This window comes from Diabrotica virgifera, chromosome 1 (genome assembly GCF_917563875.1).
Source record: "Diabrotica virgifera virgifera chromosome 1, PGI_DIABVI_V3a".
NCBI classification, from domain to species: Eukaryota; Metazoa; Arthropoda; class Insecta; order Coleoptera; family Chrysomelidae; genus Diabrotica; species Diabrotica virgifera.
The window spans coordinates 8043206-8061848 of NC_065443.1; the positions used below are offsets into that span (position 1 = coordinate 8043206).

The 18643-nt window shown below is 30.1% G+C and overlaps 1 protein-coding gene across 1 annotated transcript in view; it reads left to right on the forward strand.

Annotated features, from left to right (window-relative positions):
- The window catches only part of LOC114330409 (SPRY domain-containing SOCS box protein 3), a 40573-nt gene extending 23144 nt beyond the window's left edge, over positions 1-17429 (forward strand). The window contains exon 4 of the mRNA XM_028279784.2: positions 1938-17429. Within this exon, the coding sequence (XP_028135585.1) occupies positions 1938-2437 (500 nt within the window). The 3' untranslated portion in view covers positions 2438-17429. The remainder of the gene's footprint in view (positions 1-1937) is intronic.
- Positions 17430-18643: the final 1214 nt, after the last annotated feature.

Here is an 18643-nt window from a genome sequence, read left to right on the forward strand (position 1 = left end):
GAGTGTAAATAAGCTCTTGCTTCAGTTTTCTGAAAATCCTATAATTTTCAAGAATATCTTAAAAGTGTGGCTCATTAAGCTGATGGTTCGGTGGTCACTGTATTTTCTAGGGGTAGCTTTTTTCGGTAAAGTTACGAACGTCAATTTAAGCCATTCTTTTGGAAAAGGATTTTTCAGCAACTATTTTTAGAAGAAATACGCCAATTCTAAACCTCTATACTCTGGGTATTGAGATTTTGAAGAGAAAGAACTGACGAAATATGGGGAAAATAGGAGAGAAGAGATTTAAGACAAAAATGAAGAGTGGCTTAGCTCAGAAGAAAAAAAATCAAAAGGGCAGAGAGACACTAAACCTCAAGTGAGTATTCGGGCTAGCTTCAATACACTGAATATTGGCTTTAGAGATATAAAAACAGATAGACGGGATAATGAACTGAGGGAGACAAGGAAGAAAATGAGACCTGTTAATACAAAAACTTAATAGGTACAACTAGATAAGACCACTGGAACTAGATCAATCTAATAGGACGATAAAGAGAGAAGAAGAAGGGCGCCAACCCGGACAGTTCAGCTTTCTGGGCCCAGTATTTGAAAGCTCACTCTACTTTACTGTAGCGAAAAAGAAAAAAAAATCTAATTTTTGGACCCAGAATTTGAACAGCTCGAGATTTTTGAAGTAACGAACGACAGGAACTAAATGACACTGGATACAACCACCTGAAATACAAAAAAAAATATACTAAATACTAACCTTGTCTTGCTATATTACATACTGGTGATACAGACTGAAATAAAACATCTACCTTTCTAATAACAAATATATTAACAATAAATATATTATATATGTTAACAATTTACATATAACTCTAAAAACACAATAACAGTGGTAGTGGGTGGTGTGAAGGTCGAACAGGACCAAAAAGCCGCTACCAAGCAAATATCCACTACACACTGCGCTAAACAAAGGTATTAGTAACAAAATCCAAAACAAAATTCCGTTTGAATAGCACAAAGTCCTTACAACTAAAAGTTAGTAATATTCCCTAAATGAGCTCTACTTAGGTGGAATACATGAAAGAACAACGGTTACCAAAAAATAAGTATTTCACCTAGCAAAATAATAATAATTATATAATGAGTTGGTCAGTGACTCTTTATATCATATTTAAACAAACAAACCTACCAGACATATTCCCTATTTAAAACCCCGACAAATAGTTTTACAACCCGATTCCCTATCAAATTTTAAGATGCAATTTTTTTATAATGATTATTAAACAAGACCTGATTTTATTTATTTAAACAAACCACTACCTACTTATATTGAACCAAAAACAACGACCTAGAACCCTATCTATCAAGAAAATATGTACCTAGTTAATGATTGTATGCATACAATAAGTTTACACTGGAGCAAATATATAGTAACCAAAAGTAGATAAAAGGTAAACAAACTTATCTTATTACAACAACAGCTGGTTAAAAGTAGAGTTGTAAGTCCATAGGAATGAATCCTTTTGGCACGATGAAATTGGTTGGCTGCTGTGGTAAATAAGTCAAATCCTGGTTGAAGTCAAGAACAGGTAATGGTTTTCTCCATCAAAGACTGCAAATTCTATGGGTAAACCATGGCAAAGTTGGTAATAGTTACTGGTACATAATTAACTGACGTATTTACGTCGTGACTACGTGACTAAGTAACTAAGTTACTACGTAGCTATGTAGCTACGTAGGAAAATTACCAAATAATTATTTAAATAATAATAACAAACATATGATGTTCATAACATTACAGCCTTCATACCTAATCCAAAATAGTAGCTTTGTGAAATATACTATACTCTCTTTTATACCATTGTGTAGTTGTTCAAATTTTAATTCCTCGAATCTATAGTTTGATGCTTTTAAGTTATGCTAATAGTATTAATGTTTTTAAGGTACGAAGAAAGCCCGTCTTCACGCAGACTCGTTCACGAACCTCTTAGGCAAAGATAACCAAGGCTGGGGCCTATCCCACAAGGGACTTCTCTGGCACAGCGGTAGATGGACCCACTACACCAAACCATTTCGAGAAAACGTCCCCACCAAAATAGGTATTCTCTTCGACGGTATAGCGGGTACCATAACGTACTACAAAGACGAAAAATGCCTCGGAATAGCCTTTAGGGGCTTGAACGAGATTAAAGAGCCCCTCTACCCAATCATATGTTCAACAGCAGCTAAGACTGAAATGCTTCTAGACTCGATGAAAAGAGACTTCGTCAATCTTCAAGACAGATGTAGAGCGGTCATAGTTAAGGGAATAAAAAACAAAGAAGACTTAGAGAAATTGTGTCTGCCTCCTAAAATCAGACAGTACTTAGGAGAAGCCATTCCTGACGTAGTTCAGCCGTTCAAGCCAGTTAATCAGAATGTTGAGAATTTAGGAAATATTTGATCTTTTTGTATGACCATAAGTGAATCTATAGCTTCGTGAATTTTGTATCTTGTGCCATTTTAATTATCATAACAAACCTCTATGACTGTTTCAACTGAAAATTATCGTTTATTAACGGTTATAACTAAAAATGAGAGCTTTTACTAATAGCATCACTAAGAAAAATTAACAAGACAATCTAAAACGTCGCCAAAATGGTAAAGCACATGTTTATTTGGGACATCTTTAGTACTTAAACAAATTTAAGGGTGTTTATTTTGTTTAAATTACATTAATAATAATTATAAAACTTGGATAACGTATACCAGGTAGTGAATCGTCAAACGGACCATAGGAAACTCAATGAAGAAAAGCCTGTCTGGAAAGTCTGGAAGCCCAAATGTGGTGCGTTTAATTGTTATTAACAAAGTATGGTAAAATTAGGTGTTTTTCAGGTATTATTAGAAGCCCTGTAAATAAATTGATAGTGTTAAGGTCTTCTCTGGTGTATTTTTGGTCGCTGAATCGAATGCGACTAGTCGCGATTACTCAAAATATGTTCTTATTTTGTTAATAACAAAATAATTGTTTATTCGCCGAAAAGCTGGAAATGCGTTATCTACAGCAAGTTTGTAGTCATTTTCACAGTATTTTTATACGCTAAATCGATTGTCACTAGTCGTGATAGCTTAAACCACGTTCCGACCTTGTTATTAATAAATTATTGCAAAAATAACGGTTTATAGTACGTTCACTCAAGGTTTTTGCTCTAAATTTTAAAAAACCACTTGGAATGACATGGAATTTGACATACACGTAGCTAACATGTCAAACAAAACGAGTGATATTGTGCCGATGTGCTTTTACCCTGGGGGTGAATTTCACCCCGTTTCGGGGATGAAAAAAGAAACCTTTAAAATAAGTCCGCAATTGGATAAACTAGTTCTAAGCAACTTTTATTCTATAGAGCGAGTTATTTGCGAGTGAATATGTTCATTTTTCAACAAACCAAATATGTAACTCGAAAAGTATTGACTTAGTGAAAAAACTGTATAGAACAAAAGTTGCTTAGAATTAATCAGTTTATCCACTTCCGGACTTATTTTAAAGGTTTCTTTTTTCATTCCTCAAAAGGGGTGAAACTCACTATTACTTGTTTTGTTTGATATATTACCTACGTGTATGCCAAATTCCATGTCAATCCAAGCGGTTTTTTAAGATTTAGAGCAAAAACCGTGAGTAAACGTACTACAAACCGTTATTTTTGCAATAATTTATTAATAACAAAGTCGGAACGTGGTTCCGACACCAGTTACCAAAGCCACCTGGTCGTATTACAAAATAACTCCAAAATAATCATAATTAAAAATGTCCTAAATTGTGGGTGGCAAATTCATGTGGCTCTAAAAAATGAACCAATGCAGATTTTGACATGAAACAAAAAACACAATACTTTGGAGACATGGTTGCAATCGAAAAATAATGTTTTACAAAAATTTGCAAACGGAATTATTCCACAGGATGTTTCAAAATTAGGATAAAAACCACCTTTCGATTAACCCTGTATAATAAGTCGAATACAAAACTTGATTAAAAAACTCACTATACCAAATTCAAATTTATAAATTTTTACACAATGTGCTAAAAAAAATCATCAAAATATGGCTAAAAATAAAAAAACTGAAATACTTTGAATTTGACCAAAATTTTGTCCGTTGCGTTTTTTTGCATCGGAGTGTATTATTGATGTCCATACTACCCAAAAAATTTGGTTTCGGCCTGGAGGGGGTTGTGTCACCAACAGGATATTTTTTTTCCTTATTTCTCTGAACTAAGTAGGCTAAAACCCACGAAGGGTTGTACAACATACTCTGGCAAATGTACCTATTATATTTTTGCAAAATCTTGGAATGTGTTTAATTCGTAGAATAATTTTTTAGCATATGTCTACGATACAAATTTCAGTCATCTACAAGTAGTTTCTCATCACTTTTGATGTAAAATAATTAGAGAAACAGGTTTAGAATTCCCCATTGAGTTTCCTATAGCATGTTTGAATATTCACCACCCGGTTTATTCCATTTCCATCTAATGCTTATAGGTAACCAATACAGCTATAAGAAAATTTTAAAAGTATACAATTATTTTTTCTAACTCACCATTTTTTCTTAATTTGTATTTTTGACATATATCCTGACACATATTTCACGATTATTTCTATGCTTTATTCATTAAAAACAAGAAGTGACTCAATTCTCTAGTTAAAATGATATTTCTGGATATATGTATCTGGAAGTACAAAAGCTTAAAATACACACATCTGAAATACATTTAAAGTTTATGATTAAGTGATAGTTTCATGTATGATGCTTCATACTAAAGAGACATTCCATAAATCGTTTCAGTAGACAAAATTCATTAAATAGACATTTACTTATGTACATATCTTTGTAAGATTTAAATATGTTGCTGATTTGTAACGTGGATGATAAGATGTAGTTTTTTTTTGGTGGGACATCGTATTTCTATGTCTTTTCTTAGCTCTCTGTCTTCAAGTATACAAGCGGATCGCACCATTTTCAACTATAGAACAAAGAACAAGCCTCTCACATTTTGCAGAGAGTGCACTGTACTTAGGGTTTTCTAAGATCGACCATTGTCAGATGTCAATTTCTATTTCGAGCCATTTTCTTTTCGATTATTTGCGATAGAAAAGACGTGGTCTATTGTCGAATGTTAGCCGATATTCAGTTTGCTTTTCTGCGTCCATTTCCTAGTAATCCTGTCTATACAGGGTGTTAGTAAATAAGTATGAAAAACTTTAAGGGATAATTCTACATGAAAAAATAATGACAGTTTGCTCTATAAATGTATGTCCGCAAATGCTTCGTTTCCAAGATACGGGGTGTTGAAATTTTGTTTCAAACTACGAATTTTTTTATTGCTCTAAGACCTTTTAAGCTATGAAAATTAAATTTGGTGCCCCAATATAATAATGCCAAACTAGAACAATAACAAAATATTCCTAAAAAGATTTTACCTTTCAAAATTACCTCCTTTAAAGGTGACAGAGTAATTGTCATCATTGGCGCGCGTACGAGTAATGGCCCGAATTTTTTAAAGAAAAAAATAGTACGCCACTGAGATATGTCAAATTAAAAATCATTTTTGAATTCCTCGTTCAATTTACGACAAAAAATCGTTTTCGTCTTTTTTTCATGAGGCGCCGTTTTTATGCAAAAAAATAAAATATCTTAACGTTTACAAAGTATTTGAAATAAGTTTCTATGCATATTGAATCTACCTCGAATAATTTGTAAGCGTTAAGATGTTTTATTTTTTTGTATAAAAACGGCGCTGCCTATGAAAAAAGACAAGAATAATTTTTGTCGTAAATTGAACGAGGAGTTCAAAACTGATTTTTAATTTAACTTTTCTCAGCGGCGTACTATTTTTTTTCTTTAAAAAATTCAGACCATCACCTGTACGGACGCCAATGGTAAATATAAAATTATACTGTCACCTTTAAAGGAGGTAATTTTGAACATTTGTTGTAGCTTTGCACCTAGTTAAAATATTTTTAGTAATATTTTCTGTTATTGTTCTACTTTGCTATTATTATATTAGAGAGTTCTTGATAATGTATTAAGAAATGAAAAATACACTCGAAATGTTTTATTTTTTCGCATAAAAACGGTGCACCATAGGAAAAAAATACAAGAAAGGTTCTTTTTCATAAATTAAACGTGGAATACAAAAATATATTTGAATTTGAAATACCTCAGTGGCGTACCATTTTTTTCTTTAAAAAAATTCAGACCATTACCCGTAGGCGCGCCAATGATGAATATAAAATTGTTATTTGTTTGCCAAAAAATGCGCAATAACTACCTCTTGAAACCCACCAAATGTAATTTTCATATCTCAACCGGTCTTAGAGCAATAAAAAAATTGGCAGTTTGAAATAAAAATTTCAACACACTGTATCTCGGAAACAAAGCATTTGCGGACATACGTTTATAGAGCAAACTGCCATTATTTTCTCATGTAGAATTATCCCTAAAAGTTTTTCATACTTATTTACTAACACCCTGTATATTTTTTTATTTTCTGTATCTTCCCTCCTCTCTCTCCAATGGCACCACAGTCCAAATCGAGCCTTATGATTTTTGATCTCCAGTGTGTGTTTTTGGAGTTTCTTTAGGTTCCGTCTTTAATGAAAGTTGGTGATGCCTTTTACAGTTTTCCAGACGTCGTAACGAGCTAATTGTCAGCGTCAACTTCCATGTCATATAATAAGATACTGTGTATACAGGGTGCGCCAAACCTCTGGTTTTCTTTGATTACGGCTAAATTATGGGATACACAAAAAAATGTTTTAAACAAAATTAATGTATATCGAAGCCGTCTACAATTTAAAATTATTTTCGATTATACAGGGTGAGTCAGAACGACGGTACGAACCAAAGTTGTTTTTTTTTTAATGGAACACCCTATATATTAAATCACTTTTAAATATATTTTTTTAAATATTAAGAATTTATATAAGGTATTATAGGCCTAAAGTTAACAATTTTCGAAATATTTACACTTTTATTGAGAAAAATGGTAATATTCAAAGGGCTGTGAATTAGGCGCTGAAGGTAATAAAAATTTAAATCACATGTCAAAGTTTTTTTAGTGTACTGTTATTGTTAAATAAATTAAAATATTTGACATATAGCCATAAAATATACAGTGTGATCACTATTTGCAAATACAAAATTTTCTCATTTTTTTAAATGGGACACCCTCTATATTAGTATTGCCTTTTGTAGTAAATATTACAGCCTTTCTTTTGGTATAAGGTTGTATGTACCTAGCATGTTCCGTTTTGTAGATATTCAAATAAAACTATAGATTTTACGTTTTTGCGGATTTTTTATTAAAAAATTTTTTTGCAAAAAAAATTATAATCTGGCTTTAGAAACATACATTAAAATATCAAATATGAAAAAAAAAACGTAATTAAAGATTAAAATAGATCATAATATACTAGTACAATTCAATTGAATTTAATATCTTAAAATTATTTTACAAAAAATATTTTACCATACTAATGAATGCATAAATTAGTTACTAATTAAATAAACAACCAAATTTGATATCTACCCTAGTAATTTTTCTACCACAGCTACTTTCCTCTACCAAATTAATTGTTAGTTATATTGTATTGACGAGTAAGATCAGTTAAACTTTTAATTTACCTTTTAAAACTTACATCTTGAGAACATAATAATTATAAAGTATACTTTGAAACAAATGAATGTTAAATGTATTAGTCAAATTATATATTAATATAAATAGTATTAACTAGTGTCACAAAAGCTGGTAACACTTTTGTAGTTGAAATTTTTGAAATAATTTTTGTATTTTAAATTTTAATTTTTCAACCGAACAATTGGTGGATATGACATTTATTTTGGGCGAAACCATTAGAAATTATTATCAGCTTTTGTGACACGACTACATAGATACTATTTACTTTATAATATACTTCCATAACGTTCATTTGTTTCAAAGCATACTTTATACGTTCTCAAGATGTAGGTAAATTAAAAAGTTATTGACTGATCTTACTTGTAAATACAATTTAACTACCAAAATTGGGTACAATAAAGTTACTAGGGTAGAAAAATTTCTAGGGTAGATTTTAAAATTGGTTGTTTAATTTAATAATTAATTTATCCATGTTAATTACTTATTAGTATGGTAAAATATTGTTTGTTACATAATTTTAAAGTTATTAAATTCAATTAAGTTGCACCTGAATACGTTTTATTTTAATCTTTAATTACGTTCTTATTTTCATCTTATGATATTTTAGTGTATGTTTCTAAAATCAAATTATAATTTTTTTTTGGAAAAAACATTAATTAAAGTTATCGCGGATATAAAATATCCTCGAAACGTAAAATCTATAGTTCTTTTTTAAATATTTACAAAACCAAACATGCTATGTCCATACAACCTGATACCAAAAGAAAGGTTGTAATATTTACTACAAAATACAATACTAATATACAGGGTGTTCCGTTTAAAGAAAATGAGAAAATTTTGTATTTGCAAATAGTGATCACACTGTATATTTTATGGCTATAAGTAAAAGATATTACATTATTTAAAAATACCACTATCTTATAAAAACTTTGACCTACCACTTAAATTTTTATTACATTGGAAACATAATCCACAGCCCTATAAATATTACCATTTTTCTCAATAAAAATGTAAATATTTCGAAAATTATTAACTTTAGGCCTATAAGACCTTATACAAATTTTTCATATTTTTAAAAAGTATATTTAAAAATGATTTAATATATAGGGTGTTCCATTTAAAAAAACACAACTTTGGTTCGTACCGTCGTTCTGACTCAAGATCTAAGACCTTTTAAGCTATGAAAATTAAATTTGGTGCCCCAATATAATAATGCCAAACTAGAACAATAACAAAATATTCCTAAAAAGATTTTACCTTTCAAAATTACCTCCTTTAAAGGTGACAGAGTAATTGTCATCATTGGCGCGCGTACGAGTAATGGCCCGAATTTTTTAAAGAAAAAAATAGTACGCCACTGAGATATGTCAAATTAAAAATCATTTTTGAATTCCTCGTTCAATTTACGACAAAAAATCGTTTTCGTCTTTTTTTCATGAGGCGCCGTTTTTATGCAAAAAAATAAAATATCTTAACGTTTACAAAGTATTTGAAATAAGTTTCTATGCATATTGAATCTACCTCGAATAATTTGTAAGCGTTAAGATGTTTTATTTTTTTGTATAAAAACGGCGCTGCCTATGAAAAAAGACAAGAATAATTTTTGTCGTAAATTGAACGAGGAGTTCAAAACTGATTTTTAATTTAACTTTTCTCAGCGGCGTACTATTTTTTTTCTTTAAAAAATTCAGACCATCACCTGTACGGACGCCAATGGTAAATATAAAATTATACTGTCACCTTTAAAGGAGGTAATTTTGAACATTTGTTGTAGCTTTGCACCTAGTTAAAATATTTTTAGTAATATTTTCTGTTATTGTTCTACTTTGCTATTATTATATTAGAGAGTTCTTGATAATGTATTAAGAAATGAAAAATACACTCGAAATGTTTTATTTTTTCGCATAAAAACGGTGCACCATAGGAAAAAAATACAAGAAAGGTTCTTTTTCATAAATTAAACGTGGAATACAAAAATATATTTGAATTTGAAATACCTCAGTGGCGTACCATTTTTTTCTTTAAAAAAATTCAGACCATTACCCGTAGGCGCGCCAATGATGAATATAAAATTGTTATTTGTTTGCCAAAAAATGCGCAATAACTACCTCTTGAAACCCACCAAATGTAATTTTCATATCTCAACCGGTCTTAGAGCAATAAAAAAATTGGCAGTTTGAAATAAAAATTTCAACACACTGTATCTCGGAAACAAAGCATTTGCGGACATACGTTTATAGAGCAAACTGCCATTATTTTCTCATGTAGAATTATCCCTAAAAGTTTTTCATACTTATTTACTAACACCCTGTATATTTTTTTATTTTCTGTATCTTCCCTCCTCTCTCTCCAATGGCACCACAGTCCAAATCGAGCCTTATGATTTTTGATCTCCAGTGTGTGTTTTTGGAGTTTCTTTAGGTTCCGTCTTTAATGAAAGTTGGTGATGCCTTTTACAGTTTTCCAGACGTCGTAACGAGCTAATTGTCAGCGTCAACTTCCATGTCATATAATAAGATACTGTGTATACAGGGTGCGCCAAACCTCTGGTTTTCTTTGATTACGGCTAAATTATGGGATACACAAAAAAATGTTTTAAACAAAATTAATGTATATCGAAGCCGTCTACAATTTAAAATTATTTTCGATTATACAGGGTGAGTCAGAACGACGGTACGAACCAAAGTTGTTTTTTTTTTAATGGAACACCCTATATATTAAATCACTTTTAAATATATTTTTTTAAATATTAAGAATTTATATAAGGTATTATAGGCCTAAAGTTAACAATTTTCGAAATATTTACACTTTTATTGAGAAAAATGGTAATATTCAAAGGGCTGTGAATTAGGCGCTGAAGGTAATAAAAATTTAAATCACATGTCAAAGTTTTTTTAGTGTACTGTTATTGTTAAATAAATTAAAATATTTGACATATAGCCATAAAATATACAGTGTGATCACTATTTGCAAATACAAAATTTTCTCATTTTTTTAAATGGGACACCCTCTATATTAGTATTGCCTTTTGTAGTAAATATTACAGCCTTTCTTTTGGTATAAGGTTGTATGTACCTAGCATGTTCCGTTTTGTAGATATTCAAATAAAACTATAGATTTTACGTTTTTGCGGATTTTTTATTAAAAAATTTTTTTGCAAAAAAAATTATAATCTGGCTTTAGAAACATACATTAAAATATCAAATATGAAAAAAAAAACGTAATTAAAGATTAAAATAGATCATAATATACTAGTACAATTCAATTGAATTTAATATCTTAAAATTATTTTACAAAAAATATTTTACCATACTAATGAATGCATAAATTAGTTACTAATTAAATAAACAACCAAATTTGATATCTACCCTAGTAATTTTTCTACCACAGCTACTTTCCTCTACCAAATTAATTGTTAGTTATATTGTATTGACGAGTAAGATCAGTTAAACTTTTAATTTACCTTTTAAAACTTACATCTTGAGAACATAATAATTATAAAGTATACTTTGAAACAAATGAATGTTAAATGTATTAGTCAAATTATATATTAATATAAATAGTATTAACTAGTGTCACAAAAGCTGGTAACACTTTTGTAGTTGAAATTTTTGAAATAATTTTTGTATTTTAAATTTTAATTTTTCAACCGAACAATTGGTGGATATGACATTTATTTTGGGCGAAACCATTAGAAATTATTATCAGCTTTTGTGACACGACTACATAGATACTATTTACTTTATAATATACTTCCATAACGTTCATTTGTTTCAAAGCATACTTTATACGTTCTCAAGATGTAGGTAAATTAAAAAGTTATTGACTGATCTTACTTGTAAATACAATTTAACTACCAAAATTGGGTACAATAAAGTTACTAGGGTAGAAAAATTTCTAGGGTAGATTTTAAAATTGGTTGTTTAATTTAATAATTAATTTATCCATGTTAATTACTTATTAGTATGGTAAAATATTGTTTGTTACATAATTTTAAAGTTATTAAATTCAATTAAGTTGCACCTGAATACGTTTTATTTTAATCTTTAATTACGTTCTTATTTTCATCTTATGATATTTTAGTGTATGTTTCTAAAATCAAATTATAATTTTTTTTTGGAAAAAACATTAATTAAAGTTATCGCGGATATAAAATATCCTCGAAACGTAAAATCTATAGTTCTTTTTTAAATATTTACAAAACCAAACATGCTATGTCCATACAACCTGATACCAAAAGAAAGGTTGTAATATTTACTACAAAATACAATACTAATATACAGGGTGTTCCGTTTAAAGAAAATGAGAAAATTTTGTATTTGCAAATAGTGATCACACTGTATATTTTATGGCTATAAGTAAAAGATATTACATTATTTAAAAATACCACTATCTTATAAAAACTTTGACCTACCACTTAAATTTTTATTACATTGGAAACATAATCCACAGCCCTATAAATATTACCATTTTTCTCAATAAAAATGTAAATATTTCGAAAATTATTAACTTTAGGCCTATAAGACCTTATACAAATTTTTCATATTTTTAAAAAGTATATTTAAAAATGATTTAATATATAGGGTGTTCCATTTAAAAAAACACAACTTTGGTTCGTACCGTCGTTCTGACTCACCCTGTATAATCGAAAATAATTTTAAATTATAAACGGTTTTGATGTACATTAGTTTTGTTAAAGCTATTTTTTTTTTGTATATCCCATAGTTTAGCCGTAATCAAAGAAAACCAGAGGTTTGGCGCACCCTGTATAGCATTTACATAGCAAGGACATATTATGAGCGAGTGAAAAATAGGCTTTGTTTCCTTTTATTATTATTCTTTGAGTTTTCGGTTCTTCTGGATCCATTCGTGCTTAATGCTTAAACTTTCTACAGTTTTTTTTTTCTCTGATTTTGGCCTTGGTTTAGAACTAGAACCTTTAGCCACGTAATTGTATAACTTATCACTAAGTCAGGGGAGTAATAATGTGTAGTGTGTGTGTTGAGTAAGTGTCTTGTTACTTTGCAAAGTTGACGTCATTTTTTTTAATATCGCCAAACTTTCTACAGTTTTAATATCGCCTTATAATTCAACTCTGCGTTTCCCCTAGGTCTTGCATGTGTTAGTATTTTTGTCTTTTGAATATCTTTTCCTTGTATGGTTTTTTGCCCTGTTTTTAATTGTGAGTAGGTATAGTTCTGCCACCTCTGCCGATCTGAGACCTAACACTGATGTCGTCGGCAAAAGCGGCAATCTGTATTGATTTATTTGTTAGCAAATTAGCTCTTCGTATATTCAACCCACTTATCACGTGTTCTAGAGACAGGTTGAATATCATACTGTACGTAAAGTATCTTAGATCCTTTGCCACTTTATTTTGACAAAAACAAGTTGATATGCTGTTTAATGAATTTTCTGTGATTATATTAATATAAGAGTCTAATTAGACTAATTGTATATTTAACCTGCTTTTCTTGTGATTGTTAATTCACAAGTAATTTTGTACAAACCTTTTAATCGGACGAAAGGCCAGTGGTGTCATGTTACCTTAAAAATTGTAAAAAGTAAATATATTCAAACATTTTAGGATTATCGTGCATATATTAGGAATACAAAGATCTATCAAAGTTCGCCTATATTCATACTTTATTTATTTGCTAATTCATACACATTGCTTAATGTTAAGTTCCTTCTTCAAAAAACTTTTGTCTATGTCGGAATTGGGTGAGTTTTAACAATATTGCGTGGATTTTTACATTTTGACTGAAAATCTGCTATTCGCTCCGTGCATGACTGACGAGACACCTAGCGTAGTCGTCTGACATATTTGGCGACCACAATTTGACGTTAAGCATATGACATACACACATCGGCAAAATTAACGGGACACCTTAAAAATGGGACATGTTAATGTCTCGAATTTCCTAAACCCGTTGTCCGATTTTAGTCATTTTCAAGTAGGTCATAGCCTTATACTTTAACAATATCGCTGTAATATTGTTGCTAAACAGGTAAACTTTCATTGTATACCGAGTGGACCAATCAAACTGTCTTTTTCTTAAAGTTCACAACACTCTGTGGAATATTCTAGCATTCATAAAATGCTGAAATTAAAACCCAACTATAACCCATGCTTATATTGGATAATAAAAAAAGTTACGTACGTATACTCATGAAAAGCATGGCTAGTTGTTAAAGATAAGATAGATAAATATACAAGGTATATTTACTATTAATATTATTAATATACTGGTATATTTATCAATAAACGATAATATATTAAATAAAATATAATATGGAATTAAAGTGCGCATGCGTTGTCGTACTAAAAGTCACCGACAGGGTCCGCGAACGAACATAACGTCCTATTAGAGGTAAAACTCACTAAGTGCAGTTTTTGAGATTTTGACATTTTCATCAATTTGAACTCAAGACCGTACTGCCCAGCCCTGGAGAAGTCACCTGGGGCTCTAACCCTTATAATTGCTGAGATAATTTATGGTATAATTCCCTAAGTGCGTTATTGTGAATTTCGGTTTCAGGGTAAAGCTCATTAAGATTTATTATTGCACTTAGTGAATTTTTCCTTACAATATGGAGTGCATTATTGTGAATTTCGGTTTCAGGGTAAAATTCATTAAAACTTAATATTGCAGTTAGTGAATTTTTCCTTGCTATCTGGAGTGCCGAATCGGTACTTAGTGATCTTTCAAACAATACATTAGTAAACTTAACTGTGTATTGTTTTTTATTGTGTGCATTATCTATTCGGCGACTGATTAAAGAAATGAGTTTAAATTATTTCTTTGTAGCAGATATCTTACATAAACTGTAACATAATGTATTTTGCGAATAAGCAGGCGACTTGTGTGTTATACTGTATTGTTGAAACTGTATACATATTATATTTGTGTGCATTATCTGTTCGGCGATTGATTAAAGGAATATTAGTTTAAATTTCTTTGTAACAGATAGCTTACATAAAGGGTAACATAATCTATTTTGCGATTAAGCAGGCGACATTTGTGGCTGTCATAAATTCCTAAAAATGAATGTTGATATTTCAACAATAACATTACTTCTGTTTCTATCGCATGTGATTTTATAGAGGCAACTGTTTTGTATAAACTTATTTGTTTTATTAACATTTTATTCATTACCTATTTCTTTCATTTTGAGTCCCAACGTCATGATACTTTATGAAGACAAATTCATTAACTTCTCAATATCCAATAAAATTGTGTTCATGGAAAAACTCATCAAGTACAAAGTGTAGTTAGTGAGTTTTACTTCTAATAGGATATCAACATCCAAATTGTGTTCGTGGAAAAACTCATCAACTACAAAAATAATTGATCTAATATTGATAATATCATAGCTCATGTGACGAAACATGGCTTAAAATAACTGTTTTTTTTTATTCTTTAAAATTGCATTAAAAAAATCCAATATTCAAGTCAGGTGAATTTAAAAAACAATTTGTACCATTAACTCGATTTTTCTCCACTTTCTGAAAAGTGTAGTTAGTGACTTTTACCTCTAATAGGACGATAATAACACTGACATTACAAAAATTCGCCAAAATTGTCATATTTCGCCGCTACGAACACTGGCAGTCTCGTGTATCCCCACCATGGTCACGCACGGAGCGAATATACGACAAAAAATTACTGTATTTAATGAAAAAATGAGGAAATTTACTGCAAAAGAAATTTTTGAATTTTTTGCACGTTTTTTCTTACGTCTTAGTCGCTTCAATTTGTTTTATTTATTGTTAATCTAGTCAAACTTATTTATTTTTGTGATACATATTCTCGATCTGTTTTATATTTAACGATATGTAGCATAGTATAGGAAAATATATTAGAATTAGTATAGTCATTAAATTTATTTGCACAAAGTGTGTATTAGTTTGGCCAATTTGTGCAATAAAAATGTAAATAAAGATGAAAACCTGACGTAGAATACATTCCAGTGAATTTGAAAGTCACAAACTGTTCCATTTTTGTTAATATTAAAATATTGAAACAATATTACACAACAGATAAAGAAAAATATGATAGCAGTGATCGCTTCTAAGATTCTATAGTCTTTATCTTTTTTCAACATTGCCTGCAACATTTTTATGAGCATTTTCTTTAAAATCAATCGAATTAACTCTCAAGCTGATACTTTGGAATAACCTTTGGAACACCAATAATTAAATATTACCGACGATAGAATAAAACTTATCAAAACTTGTTTTAACGCCTACACATATACGCATCATCGCATTCAATAAAAATTCAACCACAAATTTATTCTTTATGCATTTGAAAGACGAAATCAATGAAGGAAAGATGTGAAAACTGTGGGATTTCCTAGGGAAACCTGCCTGAAAGTTGAATTTTCTTTTGTAAAGAAAATCGCATGTGCTGCGAGGATTTTTTGCCCATTTGACGAATCGATAAAGGAGTATTGATTCTTTTTTTTTTAATTTTGGCATAAGGGTTGCTGGTGCCCTAAGGCTATTATGACCTAAACATGTAATGTTAGTAGGTCATTGTCCGTAATTTTCTCTTTTATGTCACTTGAAAGTTTCTTATTTTTCACGATAAGAAACAAAAGAAAGCCTAACGGCAAGGTGGAAAAAGGAAATTTTCACCTTAAATAAATTGAGGAAAATTCGATTTTTAGAAAATTAAATCAGGTGTTGTGAAAACAACAGTTAAAATTAATTCGCATTTTTATGAATCTCTCTTGTAAATCTGTTGGGACAATCTGTATTGTGTTTGAAAGATTTAATTCTCTGAAAACTTGAGTGTTAGTGTTGTGTTAGGACACAAAAGATAACGGACATATGGTCGCTGCTTTGGCGTCTTCGGTGGTCGCAAGGGTATAAACGTGTGTGGATGCCATGGATTACGCTCTTGTTAAGTGACATTCAGTCCCTTAAAACAAAATATTGCAGTTTTAGAATAAAAACTGGGTAGTCCCTCGCCAGCCTCTCTACGGCGAAATGTGTGCTCCTCTTTTCGTCGTGAAAATACGTTACGCTCTCAAAATAATTACCCCTCTCGCTAATTGTCAACACGGAAATTTGTATAATAGACTCTTTCTCTCTTTTTCGCTACTAAGACAATCTATCGTTAAGCCGCTTATTTGTCAAACTCGTTGTTGTTAATAAATATTTTTGTCGCTTATCACTTTTATTTCTCGTGTGCACAACCCTTCATATCGTGTTAATTAGTAACTATAAAACCCGACCAAATAAATTCTCAGAACCATTCGCCCTAAAAGTTCACTAGTTTGTTAATATCGAAGGACTCTATTGCTTTGGGACATATGCGTGTGGTCCTAAAATATTCACCTATGTCCAATTAGGCAAAAGGTAATAATTAAACCCTTTTCGCCACTGTTGGGGTGAGATTCAATAAAACCTCACACCACCAGGTTGAACTTTAAATTTCCTTCTTTAAAGCCTATCTCACATGACACTTTTAGTACACAGAAAGGCATTTGGGATAAAATCGTGGTTAAACTTAGTATTGAAATCTGACAGTACCTACACATACTTATTTGGTTAAACATAAATGATATTGATATTACTTCACACACTGTCTTAATCACACATTTCTATACACCGCATTCATGAAATCTGAAAGTTGTATTAATATATATTTTGTATATACTTAAAAACTTTTAAAAATGTAAACTTGTATTAAATTATGAAAAACGTGGCATTAGAAAAATATTAATAAAATTGGTAATTTTCTATTGTGATTGTTTATTCTAAAATTAAACCCCAAAATACTTCTATTTCATGTGCTACTCCCTCTATACCCCCTTTCCCTCTATATTACTCTCTTACCACCAGTCGGGAGAAGACTAAAATAATTTTAAAATTCGTCCAGAAGAGGGGACACATTTTTTATTTAGCTAGATTTCAAAATTCTAGTTGGTCTGAGATGATTAAGGATGCAAGCATGGATCAAAATTCAATAAAGTATAAGGAATTTAATAAAGCAATAAGAAAAAGAGTAAGACAAAAAATCAGGGACAACAATACCGAAAAAGTTATGGAGAAAAACAAGATCATGAAAGTGGTCAAAAACTCTAAATAACAAAGGCCGACAACAAATACAGCAGATAAAAGACAAAAATGTAATCACTAAATAGTGACAAGAACCAGCTAATCAATTGTTGAAGACTAGTATTGGGACCGTGCAAGTTCGGAAAAGCGACACCTGGTTTCATAGCTCGGCAAATTTTTTCGCACTTTATTTATTGGCCAATCATATTGTCCTGGTTACTGGACAATTGTCAAGGCCATAGCCCAAAAAAATTATAAGAAGAAAAAGTAATATTAAGGTTATGTTATTAAAAGGTACACAATTGTATGTAGTAAATAAAATTAATTAATAAAATGCACTACTACAAGCAAAATACAATTAATTAAATTTACTTTTATGTATATAATAACTAGCTGACCCGGCAGACTTCGTACTGTCTCAATAGATAAAAACAAACTTTTGTATACAATAAACTTAAAATAAACAAAAGTAATTCGTAATAAATAAACAAAAAATGCTCGATGTGAATGAAGTTTTATTATTATTTTTAATTAATTACACATATGTTTAAAGTAATAAAGTTTAGTTAGAAGTAACAAAATAAAGTTTGTAGTGCAACAGTTACAATCTTAAATCTGTTTATCTTATAATGAATATAACAGCTTTATTTTATCTACATTCAAAACAACCCTGTATTTATAATTGGGTTCGGAGTTGTCCAACTATATAGGTGTTGATTAATCAAAATAAAATTAAATAAAAATTAAATATCATTAAATAAAATTAAATAAAATTTAAAAAATAAATGGAATTATGTAAAAATGAAATAAAATAAACGAAAATAAATAAAATACATACTTAAATTAAATAAAATTAAACAACATTAAATAAAATTTTATAATTTTTTGCTTGTTCT